At 50.4% G+C, this 18,307-nt stretch overlaps 1 protein-coding gene across 17 annotated transcripts in view; it reads right to left on the bottom strand.

The window, feature by feature from the left end:
* Myo5b (myosin Vb) overlaps positions 1–18,307 on the bottom strand; it is a 300,202-nt gene that overhangs the window by 16,338 nt on the left and 265,557 nt on the right. For 11 of the 17 annotated variants that reach the window (NM_017083.2, XM_063277099.1, XM_008772085.4 and 8 more), the window contains 6 exons: positions 16,668–16,907; positions 15,563–15,663; positions 10,525–10,602; positions 7,663–7,861; positions 5,544–5,637; positions 3,386–3,529 (listed from right to left, as the gene is read on the bottom strand). In NM_017083.2, the coding sequence (NP_058779.2) occupies positions 3,386–3,529; positions 5,544–5,637; positions 7,663–7,861; positions 10,525–10,602; positions 15,563–15,663; positions 16,668–16,907 (856 nt within the window). The remainder of the gene's footprint in view (positions 1–3,385; positions 3,530–5,543; positions 5,638–7,662; positions 7,862–10,524; positions 10,603–15,562; positions 15,664–16,667; positions 16,908–18,307) is intronic. The other 6 variants (XM_063277100.1, XM_017600855.3, XM_063277102.1 and 3 more) reach the window with 1 other exon arrangement.

The following is an 18,307-nucleotide window of genomic DNA, read 5'->3' as shown; positions in this document are numbered from 1 at the left end:
CCCAGCACTCTGGAGCAGAGGGAGGCAGATCTCTGAGTTTGAGGTTAGTCTGGTCTACACTGAGATTTCAGGTCAGCCAGAGCTACATGGAGAAACCGTGTCTAAAAGCAAACAAAACCAAAACACCCTACCCTACATTCCTAGGTGTAATGCAGTAAAACAACCAGGTCCCCAGTGATTTATCTGCCACGTGGATAAAAGGGCTGCAAGTTACAAACTCATGCCAAGGTCCTCAGGAAGGGGGCCTTACAGCAAGAGGCGGGCTACAAATGGAATCTGGGTCACGCAATGGGGTGAGAGTGCCTCCACTTCTTGGTGCCTGAACTTCTGACTGAGCACAGAGTTTTCTTTGATATGTGAAGATTGGTATCAGGAGAATTTGATATGAGAAGATTGGTATCAATATCTGATAGCAAATTGTTATGTTCCCAATGAGAGCCAGTTGGCCAAGGACTGAAAGTGTCTGTGGTCCATGGGTGTGATGTTTAGTTTTTTGTCAGCTTGGCACAGGCTAGGGTCATCTGGGAAGAGGGAACTTCAATTGGGGGAAATACTTCATGGGGAGTAGCCTGGGGGGCATTTTCTTGATCTGTGAATGGTGTGGGAGAGCCTACCACGCTGGGTGTGTTCCTGGACAGCATAAGAAAGCAGGGTGAGTAAGCTACAGGGAGAGAGCCGGTAGGCAGCCCTCCTCCCTGGTCTTGGCCTCAGTCCTGTCTCCAGGTTCCCGCCTTGAGTTCTCTTCATGATGGAGTGTAATCACGATGGGCCTGGCATTTTGCAGCAGCAGAAGGCGCATTTGAACAGTAGAGAGCTGTCAGCTTGGAATGATTGCCTGGCACCTGCTGACTCAGTTGAACTGGTCCGGCAGCCCACAGTCTGCCCGGCCTTCTCCACATGGAGGAAGCCATGTTCAGTCTGCCCAGCCATTTCCTCTCCTCTACCTCTTTCCCTGCCTTGGACTGTGACTCCTTATGAACTCAGGAGACGGAGACAGGCAGGTCCTGTGCTGAACTCAAGCTCCTTGCCCCTCCTTCCTAACACCCCTGGGAAACTGTCGGATGGATTTCAGTAGCCTGGGGGTTAAAGTAGGGAGTCATGTTGGGAGAGCAGAGCAGCAAGACGAGGCTTGGTGTGGGTTACGATGGTGGGTGGGAAAGGCCCCCCCCCACCTATGGCTTTGGCTCTCTCCTAGCTCACAGCCTTCAGTCTCATTACCCTGACCAAACCAAGCCCCCAAACCCCCCTGGGCTTGGAACTGGCTGATGGGAGCACTCTCCATCTGGGCCAGCAGCATCCTTAAATCATCTGTCAAGGTGATCAGGGTTGGGGTGGATGTAGCTTCAGTTGATACACAGGTTACACCAATTCTTTCAAATATATCCTTACAGTTAGGGTCCATTACAGGCCATAATACTCTGGATAGATGGTTAACATGCTGGCATTCTCTATGCTCAGTAAATGGCTACAGATCTGCTCTTGGCTGTATTTAGAATGCCAGGGATGTTCATCTGGGAAAAAGAGATGCGTTTTATAGACCCACACTTTCAACCTCTAGTGTCCTGCTTCACGCTTTACCTATGTGCAGCTCTGAGCAGCCTGCCTTGCTTTGGAGTGCTCTACTGTGACAGAACAGACTTGCTTCTGTTTTCTAGGCAGATGTTAGCATCTTCTGGGGTGGGCATTACAACCCTGTCTTCTCTCTGAAACAACTGGCCAGCGATAGGTTCCTAAGAGGTTCATCAGTGTATGTGGGGTTGTCTGAAGGGCAGATGAGGAGGTATTGTTTCTTGGTATCTAGGGAGGAGGTGATCGCCTAGGGCCATCCAAGCAGTCAGGGCAGGAAGGAGCCTTGACTCACACTTATTTAAGTTATAAAATTCAAAGTCCTATTTAATTTCTCAGCATCTATACTTAACTCTGCTATTGTACACTTTCTGTTCCGTAGTCACCACAGAGTGAGGGGGTTTGCTCGCTATAGGTCACATACAGAGCATAATAGTCATCAGCAAGTTACTCAAAACACCCAAATCAAACAACCAAATGGGGAACCATGCCAGGTAGAAATCATGCTCTATTCCTCCTGAGCTCTTGGCCTAGGCCCATACTAAGCAGGGGTTTTAACGCCTGGGGGGGGGGGTCTTTCCCTTGGGCTCCTTAGGTGAGAAAGCCCTGCAGTGCACTCTCTGGCTCTAGTTCACTCGCTGGGAAGGCAGGGTCAGGTCCCACCGCCCTGTTTGACAGATGGGGACACTACAGCATCATAGAGAGCCAGTAGCATGGGGTTAGACACCAAATAACCGTCCTTTTGCCCAACAGGACTCCCTCCTCTAAGGTTTTCCCTCCTGGCTCTATAGGATGGAGCATAAAGGAGGTTTCTGGATGGCTGACGAGGCTGAGATAAGAAAGGGAGGAGACCTGGGTTAGTGAGGACACAGGCTCCACGAGAACGGTATGCCACCCCTGAAGGTGGCATCTGCGACTGCCAGAGAACCATCTTCACGCAAGCCTCAACAACCTGCAAATAGGACTCGGAGCTCCTACCTGGGCGTCCATGAGGAGTGACCCCCATGGGCAGGAGGCTCCCCTCTAACAGGGAGAATGCTTCCCTTTCCAAAGCTATGGGGGGCTGGGAAGTGGGTAGCAGCAGGAGTTCTAGTCTTGAGGACCAAGCTGTAAGGAGTCAGCCTTTCCTGGAGCAGCTAAGGCTGCTGGGCCACATACTGAACTTCTTCACTCATGGCATGGTGTCACACACAGGGACACATGGCCTCAACCATACGGCTAAGGAGGAAAGGGGGCAAGCTTACAGAGAGGCCGCGAGAGTCCAGAGACCACACTCATGCGTGCTGGATCGCACGGCACTAACAAACTTTTAACTACAAGACGTTCGAATCCTTGACCCACTCTTTATCCCCTACGTGACTTGGGGACGCAGTTCCCTGAATGATCTCAGTACCCTCCAGCATGGAGTCTGGATTGGTACAGTGCCTACTGACACAGATAGTAGGAGAATTAAACAATCAGGGAGGGAATGGCCTTTGGCGCAGTGGCTGACAAGCCCGTGCTGCTATTGCCAAAGCACTGTTGCCCACCTGAACTTCCCCAGGGAGAGAAGAATTGCAGCTGCCACTGCAGAGATGCATGTGGCGAGCAGGAGCCACATGGCCGCTGGTAGAACAGACTCCTCCCCACCCTACCCCCCCCTCCCCGGAGCTGCTGCAAAGCTGGTTTTGGAAAAGCAGCAGGGAGATATGAACAGCTGGAGATGGTGGGTATGAGGTAGAGGAGGGGTCTATAAGATCCACTGGGAGGATGGAAGGGTTGGCTGTAATAGAAACAGAGAGGAAAGAGCTGCAGGTGACACCCCGCTGTAGCTTCTGACCTGTCACCAGGTTCCGGATAAGGAGTGCCTCGTCCTCTTTGTGGTACTCCAGCATGCCTTGGAAGTCCTTCTCTTTTCGTTGGACCGTGACCTGTCTTGTGAGTTCATGGTGCCTCCTGTCACTCTGTGCCAATGCCTGGGCAGCTGAGTGGGAGAGACGGGACAGAAACACAGTGAGAATGTGCAGCTGAGGCCTGCAGAAGGGGGTCTCCCAGCTTGGACATCACGCTCACACTCTGTGTATCTGTTGTTCCTGTGGCCTGAACCTTTCTAGCTATGGCTTGAGGGCATCAGCATCTGGGCTGGGATCCTCTGTGTACAGGAGCGGGGAGGATCGCTGGGAGGAAAACAGGTAGGTTCTGGACCAGAGAAATTATTGAGAAGTGGTGGCAGCCACGGTCAGTCTGCCCTGCTGGCAAGAGCTTTTCTTCTACCAAGCCGTGAGGAAGGGTTCCTGAGTCTGGGAGGAAAGCCTCCAGGACTGTTCCCCTCAGTTCCATGAGTATAGCACAGCACGGGCCATCACGACACTGATGGTACAGCTGTGGGCTGGCCAGGGGGGCAGGTGATGGCAGTGGAGAAGAAACGTGGAATCCACATGTAGCATGAGGCTGGGGAGCATGCTAAGTGCAGCCCACATAAGCACACTTATCCGGAATCACCTTAGGGGTATCAAGAACTTGTCGCACTTCATTCAGACCTTTCCCTCAGCCTAGAGGACGTAGTAGACTCCAAGTATTCATTTGTATGCCTGGGTACCAATAGTATAAGGGTTCTGTCATCAGCACAAGTCATACATCAAGGCCCCAGTCTCACCCCCACCAGTCCAGCTGAGAAGATGCATTTGTGTATTTACATAAGAAACCCTCGACCATGCAGCTTGGCCAGGAGTGTGCACCGTAGGTGCGGGTAGAGGCTGAACACTGAGACACAAGCAAGAAGGGGAAAAATGTAGGCAAGAATAGGGCTGGTCCATCAACCCAGGCTCGCTAGATCAGTGGTTCTCAACCTGTGGGTTGTGACTTCTCTGGGGTTGCAAATCAGATATTTACATTGTGACCCATAATGGTAGCAAAATTACGGTTACAAAGTAGCAGTGAAATAGCACAGCATTAGGAAGGTTGAGAACCACTGCCCTAGATACATGGGGAAAGAGCAGGGTATGTGATCCCCATTTGTAACAGGCTGGAGGGACGCTCTGGGGGTGTGCACGCACAGAGGAGCATCAGGTAAGAGCTGGGACTTCACTCTGCTGGCCAGGGGGAGGCGAGAGGAAAGACAGTAGTTGGAGCAGAGGCGGGTCCTGGGGAGCCACTGAGTCACCTGGGAGCAGAGGGTGAGGACTGGTCACAGGGGAGTAAGGAAGCAGACAGTGAGGCAGCGGGGACGGGGAGGATCGTCTTCTGGACTGAGCGGAATGAATAGGCTGGAATGAAGAGACTTGGGCAACGACCACCCGAGGACCAGAAGATAAAATTCCCATAGATGGAGGGTGCCCAGGGGCCAAGTGCAGCAAGACCAGCAATCAAGAAACGGTCCGAAGCTGCCTGGCGTGGGCAGGGCAGTCCCTGACACTATAGAAGCGGACATTACAGTCTGTGATCTGTGGCCTCAGGGCAGCACAGGGCATGGTTCCAAGGCTAGTGTGGTGGCTCTTGAGCTGAGGGTAGAGGATGAAGAGGGTTATCTGAGACATGTGGTGCCTGAGGGCTATAAGCAGGGTGGGGTCATGCCAATCACAGGAGAGGACATTCCCCAGGGCTTAAGGAAGGCGATTTAGACTTCCATCTGTCCCACCACCTAGAATCCAAATCGGAAGCTTAATTGTGACAGCCCACGGGTGAGGGCCCGGCTCTTTGTGTCACAGTTTTCTTTCATACCAGATGGCCTCGCTCTGACTCTACACCCTTCGAAGGCAGGTGCCACTATGTACCTGTGTGGCTCTCTCCTCCAGCCTGGCTCACAACCTGCTCAAGCAGGGTCTCTTCTCTAGGCCCTACCTGCTGAGGAGATGTGGGCTCCCAGAAGCTAATGACATGGCAGGTGCAGGCACAGCCAGCAGGAAACTCGTGGAGTGGACAGTGGGCCAAAGGGCAGGCCGCTGAGTCCCACAGGCTGGCAAGGTCACCTCTGCCTCATGCACACCCAGGCACACTACCTTCTAAGTCCTGGACCTTCTTCATGTAAATCTTCAGCTGCTTTTTCAGCTTCTTCTCATTCTTCTCCAGCTTTTCCACCAACTCCTTAAAGTCCTGAGAGAAGAAAGTTGTTGTGTGAGAACAGGATGTTGGCCTCACCCTGAAGGAAAGGTTTAAAAAAAAAAAATTCTTGCCGGGACCAGAGGGGCCCAGGGAGGCTGAGGAACCTGCTCAGGTAGGAGCAGAAGGGCCACCTCACACAGGCTCAGTACCTGCTCAGAGCCTAGGCGGTGAGTCAGAGTTCATTGTGCCAGCAATAACAGAGTGAACTCCCAGGGAGAGTTCCTCCCACTGGGGCACCTTGTGGAATCCTGGTACTCCCTAAGCCAAGCCTCCTCAGGGGACGCCCAGCCCTAGGTATCCAGGGGAGTAGCTGGCACCACTCTGGTTGGAGGTGTGGGAATGTAGCCACAGAACTGAAGAGTCAGCAAGCCAAACAGAGGCGTCTGGGGGATCAGAAGCCAAGCAGGACAGGGGCTGTGTCCCCAGCCCCTAGCAACTGTTGTCACTGGAGGCAAGTCAGTCCACTGGGACCGAGAATGGCGAGCTGGCCCCGGAAGCACTTCACTGTCATCATTGCCCCTCATCCAGCTGGGTTCTTGTGGTAGGGAAGGGAGCGAGGAAAAGAACCCTGCTTCTCCACCAGTAGAGCCAAGCCTAGGTAACTACAGTGATGGAGAGAAGGGAGAGGCAGGCCATCCTGAGTCCTCTGAAAGAGCTCTGGTGCGGAGTCTTGCCCTGTGTGTGTTACAGATAGGTATAGAACCCAGGGCACTGTGTGTGCTGAGTGAGTGCCCCACAGCTGAGATAGAACCTTTGCTTTGGGTGACATCGTTTTAGAGGACTTTTAATTTTACATGTCTGTGTGTGCTGTGTGGGGCATGTCCCTATGTGCATGGGGGTGCCTGTGTCTGTGGAGGGGTCAGAGGATGGAAGAAGTCTTTAAGGCAGGCCTGCCAAAGAGAGCCCGTTACAAGATCAGCACCCGAGCTATGGTCTTCCCATGTAATTCTGACTATAGGTGTTTTGAGGGACTTCATCTTTATTTAAAAGGGGGAGGAGGCTGGCAAGATGGCTCAGTGGGCGCTGGCATTGCTGCCAAACCTGATGACTTGAGTTCAGTCTGCAGAACCTGTGTGTGTGGGGGAGAAGTGACCCCTGCAAGTTTTCCTCTAACTTCCACATGGGTGTAGTGGAATTCCTCATAGATGGATAAATAAGCAAACACAGAAAAATAATTAATTAATTATTAATACAGATTGTGAAAGACCCTTCTCAGAGTGAGAGGCGTCTAAGCACTCGCCTAGTGAGTTAAAGGACAGGAGTGACAGCCCAGAGAACTGCGGACGGGGAGAGAGAAAAGGAGTGATAGAGGGAAGGAGGGAGGAGGGAAGGAGGGAGAAGGGCGGGAAGGAGAGAAGTCTGTGTGTGTGCATGTGCGTATGTAACAGATCAGGGACACTGCAAGAACCCAGTAGGTACAAAGGACTTCAGTTTCTTGAAAAACTTTAGCCAAGATTCCTGTAGGATAGATAAGGCCACTGTCCTAGAGAGGTGAAGAGACACCATGACCACAGCAACTCTTACTGAAGAAAACCTTTAACTGGGGCTGGCTTACTGTTTCAGAGGTTTAGTCCACTATCATCATGGCAGAGAGCATGGCGCACCCAGGCAGGTGCTGGAGTGGTAGCTGAGAGCCTCATGGTGACCACAGACTGGACTTCTGAAACTGCAAGTCAGCCCCAGTTAAATGTTTTCCTTCGTAAGAGTTGCCTTGGTCTTGGTTTCTCTCCACAGCAGTAAAACCCTAAGGTAATCGGATCTCCTATCTCCGTGTAGAGCATAGGTATGCTGTCCCCACTGGGATGTGCTAGACTCTCTGACCTGTACGTGGGCACTGTCATTTTAATACACAAGCCCTACGCTATTTCAATTGTCACCCACCAACAAACTATTTCTCTGTCCCTGTCCTTACTATAGGGCTAAGAACATGAGCCTTGCCCATCTGACAGCCCCCCGATTCTACGTCCATTTAGAAATGACCCAAGGAGCTACAATCCATGAGGTGTGGCCACTTACCAGGTTCTCATTGGTCAGCCGGGATATCTCCTGCTGGACACCAAATTCTACCTGGGCCTCTGGGGAGAGCAGCAGAGTCTGGCAGAAGGTCTGCTGCTGTTTGTCCATCTCCTCCTTCATGGCCTCCACCTGGGCCTTGAGATGCTCCACCTCCTCCTCATGCTTCAGGTTCTGGGCCTGCAGCTGGGCCTCCAGCAACCTGTACCCAGAGAAGCAAGCCAGGTCACCCTGTGGCTGGGGTGGACTCCCGTGGTGAGGGGCTGCAGACAAACACAGCAGGAACGGCCAAGCACATAGCAGGAGCAATCTTATGGTCCCAACAAGCATGACGCAGCGAGGAGATCTCGACAGGCAAGCAGAGCGACGGCGGATGATCCTCTCAGATGACCAGAAACCAAGGCCGAAGGTGCTTAGGCCTCTCTGTCCCCCCATCATTTTTTGGTTCTATGGGTGTAGACTGCTGATTTGAGATTAAGAATGTCTCCGTGTCCATGCCAACTACCATAAACAAATGTCTCATAGCGTCCTAAAATAGCGGCATTGACATCTGCCCCACGGTCTGTAAGAATTTCCTTGTAGAGACAAGAATACTGATAAACAGAGCTAATTATATTGGTTTATTTTTCCTTTAGTAGATTCCACTCTTGTTCTTTTTTTTTTTTTTTTTTTTTAGAGCTAATAGTTTGCCTTTCCTCTCTACCTTTAATATCCTACTTTACCTCACGTGTAATTTTTTTTCCTATCAGTTTTCCCTCTTGCCTACTAAACAGCTAGGACTGTTTGGGGAAACTGCTTAAGATCAACTAGCGCCATAAGATACGAAGATCAGAGGAAGTTTGGAGAGGCTGAGGGGGGGCTCAGAGAGCCTCTGCCTGCTTTAGCACAGGCCAGGAGCAGCTTTGCCTCGGGATCTGACCCTCGCGTCTCACGTGGCCAGGTGCACCAGGTCATCTGGGACTTGAAAACCTGACCTAGCTCTCTGATGTAGTGTGGCCACCTTCAGCGAAAAGGGACATGGCCGACGGGGTTCTGAAGGACACAGCTGTCCCCGTTTTTACCTGGGCACGGTAAAACTTCTGCTCAGGGCAGTGACCGGGGACATGTCCTGGTGTCCAGATGGCAAGGAGTGGACAGCCACCATGCCTGTTCTACCTGGGAGATGGTAACTTCTACAGAGAAGAGGGAGCAAGGGCGGGGAGTCTACTTTGGTGACCAAAGCAGCCACGGGTTTAGGCAGCCAAGCAGTTTCACAGCAGGGCATGGAGGGCTTCTTAGCAAAGACATGCAACTGGCAAGAGAAACTGACAGAGAATCTGGTCTCTCACTACAGGAAACAAGCAGAGTGGTGGGAGAGAATTCGGTAGCGGTGTTTTAGACAGCATACGGTATTCAGACAGCATTCGACATTGGCTATGACAGACTAAGACGCGTCAGTGTTAAGACAGAAGTCAACAGGAGAGAGGACGTGGAACGGTGGTTCCAGGGAGCTATCCCAGGACCACTCTCTGACCTACTGCGTCCCCCTGTTAGCAACTGCCTTGCTCTCAAGTGGAATCAGCCCAGAACTCTGCATGAGGAATACGGTTCCCATCCGGGCATTTGGAAGATTTCTTGAGGCATTGATCTGTGTTATTTTCTAATGCGTTCAACTCGATTTTTCTTTGTGCCGTATCTTTATGACACATATGAAGAGTACTCTAGAAATGTTCCCAATCTAACAAACAAACTTGGCCAACAAGGACTCTGACCTCATGGAATAATCAACCACCATTGTACAGACAGCAGGCAGCAGCTAATACTTCTGTGCTTTCTCCAGACGTAAAGCATTACCCACGGCAATCCTCTTCCTTATGGTGACCCTGTACAGCAGGGCCTGCTCTGACCCGACCCAGATGTCCCCTGCTCAGGTTGTGGGGCCACATTGGAGCCCAGCGAGGGCTGCAGCCCTAGGAGATGTACTGTTCCCCTCACTGCCATGTCACCAGCTGCAGGGAGAGAGCCACGTGACGGGGCAAGCATAGCTGAGGTGTGGGCACCGCTCAGTCACTGCGGGATCCAGGGCTTGCACTCATCCATCTCTCTGAGAAAAGAGCCCTGATGATAAGCGCCCCACTTCTTGTTTCGAACGGATGGACAGTTCTGCCCCTGCTCTCTGAGAGCCACATGCTGGCAAAGTGGGTACGATCGACCTCCATGCTGCCTTCGTTCTGCGTATGTCTCTGGTTAGACTGGGGTCCTGGTTAAACTGGGGTCCATTTTGTTGCCGATGTCAAAGGTTCGATTGTCTACTTAGACAGTGACTTAAACCTGCCAAGCTGCACTCACGAGGAGAGTCAGACAGCACCACCTGCCTGCAGCACTCGGCTGTTATCAGCTCCAGGGGCTGGCTATGTGCTGATATCATGTACTGAGGAGCCTTGCATCCGTAGCACAGTCAGCGTGCAAACTAGGTCAAGGACTTTGGCCATTCCTGAAGAGTTAGAAGGTTGGTTGGTATGTCACATGTCAGCAGCACAGGTCCTGGAGCCCCACACGCTAGTTCCCTTGGCAGCTTTTCCTCAATAGAAAAAGCTACAGGAACCCTCCCCCTCTTTCCCCACCGGTAGAACAAAGAGTTGTGCCATGCAATCTCTAAGGTTCAACTGGGCCACCTAGCACCACCATTTTGACCCAGGCAAGCAGCTTCTGTTGGTGTCTATACAGCCCAGACACAAAATGATGAACGGACACCTCTAGGGACTGCTGCTCAGAAGCCCGTGTGAACTGTGCCCCATACTCTCACAGTTGCTCAGGCCAAAACAAGGAAGACAGACATGAGCAGGCACAGAGACGAAGCACATACAAGATGGGAGCATATTTGACCTGGCGACTTGCTTTAGGCCTTGGTAAGCCAAGCCGAGTTCTCCATCTTCATTCAAATATCCCCAATCCTCAGTCTGGCTAGAAATAAAGTACAGAGAAAAAGAGGTGTCCAGTGGAGAGGAGAAGAGGCATTCGGAGAGACTGGAAAGCTCACAGGCAAGCCTTGGAGTCAAGAAAAGGGGACAGGATGTGGGCTGTTTCTCATGCTTCTCTCTGCCTCCCAAACTCTGGGTGCTAGCAGACAGTACCCTCTCTCTGAGTTCCCCAGGTTTCAGGTAGTGCCTGGGAAAGGGGTTCAATGCGGTCTTAGGGATCCACCAATAGCTTCAGATCAGGCACATGCTGCCAGAGACGGCAGAAAGCTGTACTTGTTCTGGCAATTCTACAAACAAAGCAGCCACAGCACAGGCTGGGCCATCTCACACCCACCATGCTTCCTTTTATCTGAAGGAGTTGAAGGAAAGGGATAAGTATAAACAGGGTTAGAGGAGAAGACACTAGATGTCTGTCTATCATTTAGCTATGTTTATGTCTGTCTATCCATCTGTCTGTCCATCCATCCATCATTTATCTATATGTTTCTCCATCTGCCCGTCTGTCTGTCCGTCCGTCCATCCATCATCTAAAGCAACAGGGGCTGAGCAGGCCCTATAGGGATGGGGCACCATTGAACAGTATGAGGCAACTGGGAATGCTGGCCTCCACCAGGGTGAGGAAGGAGACGGCACATTTGTTTCCCTTTCCATACATGGTTCTCTGTTTTCTTTCCACCATTAAGAGCATGTCATTATTTATCAACCTTAACTCCAACTCTCCTTACAGATTCGTGTGTGTGTGTGTGTGTGTATTCAAAGTGAACTACAACGATCTTACAGGCTGGGAACTGAATGATGTCCTCCCTTGGTGTAGGTCACACACCACTTCCCTGTCCAGTCAACCTGTGAAAGCAGGTCCCTGGTATCCTCTGTTGGTCGTGCATTCTGCCTGATATCAGCCAAAGTGGCTTTTGGAGGTCATGTGCTCAATGCTCTTCTGACTCCCCCTGCAAAGTCCTGAGCACAGAGGCATCCTTAAAGGTCAGAGGGATAGTTGGTGGAGGGCATGAGTCATGAACAGGAGTTGGCCCACACTGCCTAGTAGAAAGGTCACTCAACCTGTCCCAGAACTCAAGATGGCAAACCAAACAGCCCTGATCAAACCAGCTACTTACTATCTTGTCCTGCCATGTTTTGGATAAGGTTCAGGGGCTGAAAATATCCATTTCAGATCCTTTCAGAGCTATGCTCTAGCAGAAGGTCTCCAGACCTGTGGTGCTTACATAGTCTGATTCTTGAGCTAGCTTAAGTGGAGGTTCATCAACCACCACTCTGAAAGCCCAGGGGACGGGAGTTAGTTAATGAACTTCTGGGACCTTTCTATGGCTCTGTTCCTAGTCTAAGGCCAACTCCTCAAGTGCTAGAAACTCCTGGCTATGTGGTGGGGCAGTAAGGAAGACTATTGCCAATTATTTTAATGAACACCCCTATCCAAGCCTTCTGCCTGGTAAATGCCTGGAGCTTTACCAGTGTGGTGGTTTGAATGAGAACGGTCCTCATAAGCTTATATGTTTGAATACTTGGTTCCAAGTTGGTGGAACTATTATGGAAGGACTATGAGGGGGTGTGGCTTTGCTGAAGGGGTGTGGCTTTGCTGGAGGGGGTGTGGCTTTGCTGGAGGGGGTGTAACTGAGAATGGGCTTTGAGGTTTCAAAGGAATTCCATTCTCAGATCTCTCTCTCTCTCTGCCTTGTGCTTCTAGATCAAGATGTAGGCTCTCAGCTATTGTTCCAGCCCCATGCTACTATGTTCCCCTACCATGATGGCCATGGACTCTAACTCTGTTAAACTGTAAGTCTCAAATAAACTTTTTTTTCTTATTAATAGCTTTGGTCATGGTGTCTTATCATAGCGATAGAAAAGTAACTAAGATAACCAGATATTGCTTTCTCTCCCTGTGTCAACCATTTAGGTGTCCTGGGTAACCTGTATGTCCCAGAAAATCCCTAAGGACCTAGGGCCGTGTTGATCAGGGGCTGATATGTGCTCTTCTTGTTTTCAGATGTTAAGGCTTGCATCGACACAGAGTCCTTTGTAGCAATGCTTTACCCCAAAGGAGGCCCCTGTGCTGCAGGACTTCTTGGAAGTTTCCCAGCATGCTGTACTCCAGCCATCTCCTCTGTTGCAAGTGGAGAAGGGCTGGTACCTGTCTGAACATCCAGGTGTCTCCCCGTCTTCTTTTGAAGCCTCCCTAGCCTTGCTGGTTGAATGTTAGCTCCTGGGAGGGACTGCTAGGTCTCTGAGAATACTGCCTCACACCTGTAGTTCTCAGAGTGTCACATGGGCGATGCTTAGACATACCTCTTGGAAGAGAGCATCAGTCCTTACAAGTGGGTTTCACAGGGAAATAGAATTCTGAATTCTGTCACATGCAGGGTACCACAGACACAGGTAAAACATGATAAACACACAGCTCTGACACTCCACATTTGAAAACATGAAAACAGGGCCATGAGTAAATTAAAAACTGCTGAACTGACTCAGTAGAGACCTCTGCTCCTAGGTGAAAGAGACCCAAAGTTCCCCATCACCCCTGTCCTTAGGAGTGTGACTGGGAGCGTGGCGACATCTGCTGGTGTGAGGGGGAACCGCAAACAGCTTGGCTTCAGGAAATCAATAAATGTTCATGAAGCCCCTCTCTCTCTGCATAAGTCCACTAAACACGGAGAAATACACAGCAAGGCCCTGTCACTCACAGTGGAGCCAGGAGCCCTGCCGGGGATGCTCATCTGCCTTCCCTGGCCTGATTCTCTATGTGTTAGGCTAACACGGTGAACTGGATGGCCTCAGAAGTATTTTCAACTAATTGTAGAAGTCGTGCAACAGAAATGTTATCAGAGGGGACACACTTTTCCTCTGCAAACCTTGGAAAAAAGCACCAGGCATCTATACCCTTTCCTATGTCCAGCCATCTTGGGTCTGGTCAGTTCCTTGAGTGTACGAAGATCCCTGAGTGCTCTGTGGGTACTGATTTAGTTAGCCCATACTGCATGTTTCCTCAGCAGCCTAGGATCTTTGCTGGGGCCCTAAGAAGTAGACCAGGGGCACAGACATAGAGGGGGAAAGAGGACACATGGAGGGAGCTACCCTCAGAAGCTAGGCTATGCACTGAGCAGGCGCGTGCAAAGAAAACCCCACTTGTTCTTATCTTTCTGAGAACCAGCGGCTCCAATGGACCTGCTCTAGCCAAAGGCAAGAGTAAAACTTTACTGTGCTGGGGTCTCCTGCTGTTTCCCAGGTCCCAAGGATAGAGCCAAGAACATTCTCTCTACACTCTGTGGAGGAGTTCTACAGCCTTGGCTCTGATGGAGGTGTTCGTGGGTCAGAGGAGTACTGCTTGAAGCTCGACCTAAGCTGAGCTGCAGCCAACTCGGTGTCCAAGTCCTAACCCTAACCCAGCTCTGTGACCTGGAGGGTCTGCTTAGGGGAGGCAGCAGCTCTTCAGCCGGTCCACATCCCATCATCCTCTCAGAGCCAGTGGGGAGAGGCTGACTGACTTCAGGCCCTAAGCTTGGCTTCCGCAGCTGTCACTCTTCCTAAACTCTCCCATAAGTAGAGCGGTCAGAACGAGGCTGGCTGCCCTCTGGCTCCCAAGATGGCAGCATGAGCTTGCAGAGGTAGGAGGGAGCAGCCCTCCCACCGCTTGCCTGCAGGCTCAGGCAGAACAGGTAGAAGCTCACTGCAGATCTGGGCAGGTCAGGGCGCTCAGCAAGGGGAAGGGGTACGAACCTGAGGGACTACAGGGGCTGTGGAGGAACTGCCCCTGGGATTAGCGCACCAGAAATCGTAGAAGTCTAGCCCGACCTTAGGATATGTAACATTTTCTAGGTATCAATTTCATCAAAATCCTAAAGAGACCCCCGCTTGACCAAACATGCAAGACACGATTTGTACGTCTGCCAACCTCTCCGTTACAGGCCCACCACAGGAACAGGCACAGCAAACTTACCTTCACAGAGCCCTTCTCGTAAGGGGGTACCTGTCTGGGCTCCCAGAATCACAGCCCTACTACCCTTCCCTGACAGTCAGTCCAGCTGCTTCCACACTTAGCGTTTGGACTTGCGGTAATCGCAAAACTTTCTCAAAAACCTCAGCTTCTCAGCTATTCGCTACTGTTTGCTGAGCTTTCCGAGCATGGGATTATCTTAAGATAGAGTAAAGGCTATTTTTGCCTTATCACCTCCATTGTTGTTGTGGTAAGAAGACAAAATCTGGAGCGTTAAGCAGCCCCTGGAAAGACCTAGATGGAGGGCTCGTCTCCTGACGGCTGAAGGAAAGAACAGAAGGAGGGCTGGGAGCAGTCTCGGCCCTGAGGATCTGGGGGCGGGGTGGGGAAAAGCCCAGCGCTCAGCTGCTGGCTCGCTTTCTAATTTAACACCACCTGTGAGGTTTTCTCTATTCATCTCTTTGCTTATCTCCCACCCGAGATTAATTTAAGACGACTGGGGCTTTAGCCCAGGGGGTCACCTTCATTCCCACACTTCCTTCTTTAGGGAGACTTGGGGGCTGGTTGCATCCTCACCCCCCCCCCCCGGTTTCCCATGAACGGGGTCGGGGAGGGAGGGGAGCTGCGCAGTCTGGAAGCCAGCCTTCCTGGATTCTACCTTGGTTCAGCTATAGGCCAGCCATGTGCTCGAAACTGCTCAATCCTTCTGGGCCTCAGTTTCCCCATCCCCATCTGCAGCAGAAGATCTGAAAGTCCTAAGCACTTGAGCCTTCAGACTCAGCCATCGCCTTCCGGGGCCTTCTGAAGGGTTAATTGCTCCCAGCAACTTTAACCGATGCTTGCCTCTGGCAGGATTCTTTCTAACAATTAATTCCCCAGTGCTGGGCGGATGGCCAGTTCCTGAGGAACAGGTCGTAACATGCTAGGCTGGACAGTGAACCCTCCTGTCCCCAGCCCTCCAATGACCTTCCAGGCACAGCTCGGAGGTGGGCCCTACCTGTTTGTCTGGCAGACCCCGTGATAGGCCTCAATGGCATCTTCCTGGTCCACGTGCTTCTCGCTGTTGGGCCAACTTGTTCTGGCATTGATGTTCGGCTCCTAGAGGACCCCAAATTAAAAAACAAAAACAAACAAAACTCTAGTTGTACAACTTCTAGGAAATAGCTTTCTAATAAGGAAGTATATCAATGGGCTTTTAGGGAAAAGAGGCAGACCTAGAGAAATAGATAGTTCCTGTTAAATAAAGGCAGGAGCATGGCTTCAAAAGGCCGTCTTGGGTGGGAGGACACACAGTCTTAGCAAGGCTTGGCTATGAGTGCAAGCACTGGGGGTTGGGGTGGGAGCTGAGAGGGCCCCTGGGAGGAACAAGCATCAGAGGCCACGATTGAAACCTTATTACTGAAGTGCTTTATCTCCCAAGCCCCACTCAGGGCCCATGTGTAGAGTGGCCTCGCCTAGTAGAACCCATTGGATGACCCAGGAAAACTTGAATCCCTCCCTCTCACTGTATAAGCTGTCCTAGAAGGTCAGACCGTCAGAAACAAATAGGAAGGAGACCCTTCCTGTAAAGGCTTAGAGAAATCTCCCCGGAACAAAATGAAGAGACAGGGCATGAAGAAACAGCCCTGAGTTTATCGATCTATGTCTTGTTTCTTTTGAACATTTTCTTTCAAAAATTTTTTGCTTTTTGTTTTTTAAATCAAAGCATGCATGCATGTCTGTACATTCAGGTGCAGTGCCTCTGGAGGCCAGAAGATGGCATCAGATCCACATGGGGATGGATTTATAGACAGTTGTGAGCTGCCAAGGAGCTAAACTCAGGTCCTCTGCAAGACCGGTGAAGTGCCCTTACCTGCTGAGCCACCTCTCTAGCCCCCTTGACCATTTTCTTAAATTCAGTAGATTCTAGACATTTCTAGCTTCCCCTCTTGAAAAAGGTCATGAAGAAGGGGCGCTAAACCCTTATGCTGCTTTCAGAGACCCCAAAGACAGCGGTCCTGCTCTTCAGGTGTAAGACCTCCATGAGTAAAGGCACACAAACCCACAGGCCTAATGCCTCAATGTCATTCCACCAAGCCCAACCGTGGCTGCCACTTCATTACCATGTTCTTGCCGGACAGTCTGCGCTGGTCAGCATTCATGATCTGGGTCCTGAGGATCAGCACCTCCTCTTTGCGGACCTCCAGCTCCTCGTTGGCCAGCTTGAGCTGGTTCAGTAGGAGGCTGTAGCTGTCGGGGGAGCTATGAGTGGAGTTATCCTGCATGGCTTGGTCGGCTACAGCCTTCCGCAGCTCATTCAGATCATTCTTCAGCTTCTTGTTCTCTGACTCGAGCTCTTGTCTCTGCAAGACAGCCAAGAGGAACACCTTGGCTACCCCATCTCTTCACTTTGTCTACCACAAGAGCAACTTTCCTTCTTTAATGAAGACACACATGACTCAGGTTCTCTGATGGCATGAGTGGTCAGGTAAGAGCTAGAAACTGAACTCATGACCCCAAGTTCTCAGAGAAATGTTTCTGATGCAACGGGTCTGCAGCATTTGCCCAGGATGCAACGTGTGCTCTGAGCACATTTAGCCATGGGATTCTTCTTTGTGGAAATGCTGGGCTGATAGCCCTGTGTGTGTGTGTGTGTATGTGTGTGTGTATGTGTGTGTGTATGTGTGTGTATGTGTATGTGTGTGTATATGTATATGTGTATGTGTATGTGTGTGTATGCGTGTGTGTATGTGTGTGAGTATAAGTGTGTGTGTATGTGTATGTGTGTATATGTACATATGTGTATAGGTGTCTGTGTATGTATATGTGTATATATGTGTGTGTATATGTGTGTATGTGTATGTGTGTATGTGTGTGAGTATATGTGTGTATGTGTGTATGTGTGTGTATGTATATGTGTGTATGTGTGTGCGTGTGAGTGTATGTGTGTGTATGTGTGTGCATATGTGTATGTATGTGTGTATGTGTGTGTATGTGTGTGTATGTGTGTATGTGTATGTATGTGTATGTATGCGTGTGTGTGTGTATGTGTGTGAGTATAAGTGTGTGTGTATGTGTATGTGTGTATATGTATGTATGTGTATAGGTGTCTGTGTATGTATATGTGTATGTGTGTGTATGTGTGTGTATGTGTATGTATGTGTATGTATGCGTGTGTGTGTGTATGTGTGTGAGTATAAGTGTGTGTGTATGTGTATGTGTGTATATGTATGTATGTGTATAGGTGTCTGTGTATGTATATGTGTATGTGTGTGTATGTGTATGTGTGTATGTGTATGTGTGTATGTGTGAGTATATGTGTGTATGTGTGTATGTGTGTGTATGTATATGTGTGTATGTGTGTGCGTGTGAGTATATGAGTGTGCGTGTGAGTGTATGTGTGTGTATGTGTGTGCATATGTGTATGTGTGTATGTGTGTGTATGTGTGTATGTATATGTGTGTATGTGTGTGTATGTGTGTGCATATGTGTGTGTATGTATGCATATGTGTGTGTGTGTATGTATGTATGAATGTACATATGTAGTGGGACAGCAAAGCTATGCCCATCCTCAAGTTGAAAGTTGTAAGCAACACGCCACTAATAGGGCTTCCTAAGGCTTCGTGTGGCCGTATGCTTTGTGACTTTCTTTTTTTTTTTTTTTTTTCCGGAGCTGGGGACCGAACCCAGGGCCTTGCGCTCGCTAGGCAAGCGCTCTACCGCTGAGCTAAATCCCCAACCCCTAACTTTCTAAAAAAACTTT

The sequence above is a fragment of the Rattus norvegicus genome, chromosome 18, assembly GCF_036323735.1.
Source record: "Rattus norvegicus strain BN/NHsdMcwi chromosome 18, GRCr8, whole genome shotgun sequence".
Lineage (NCBI taxonomy): Eukaryota > Metazoa > Chordata > Mammalia > Rodentia > Muridae > Rattus > Rattus norvegicus.
The sequence above is the reverse complement of the archived record's forward strand: the minus strand, read 5'-3'. Positions and strand labels throughout refer to the sequence as shown.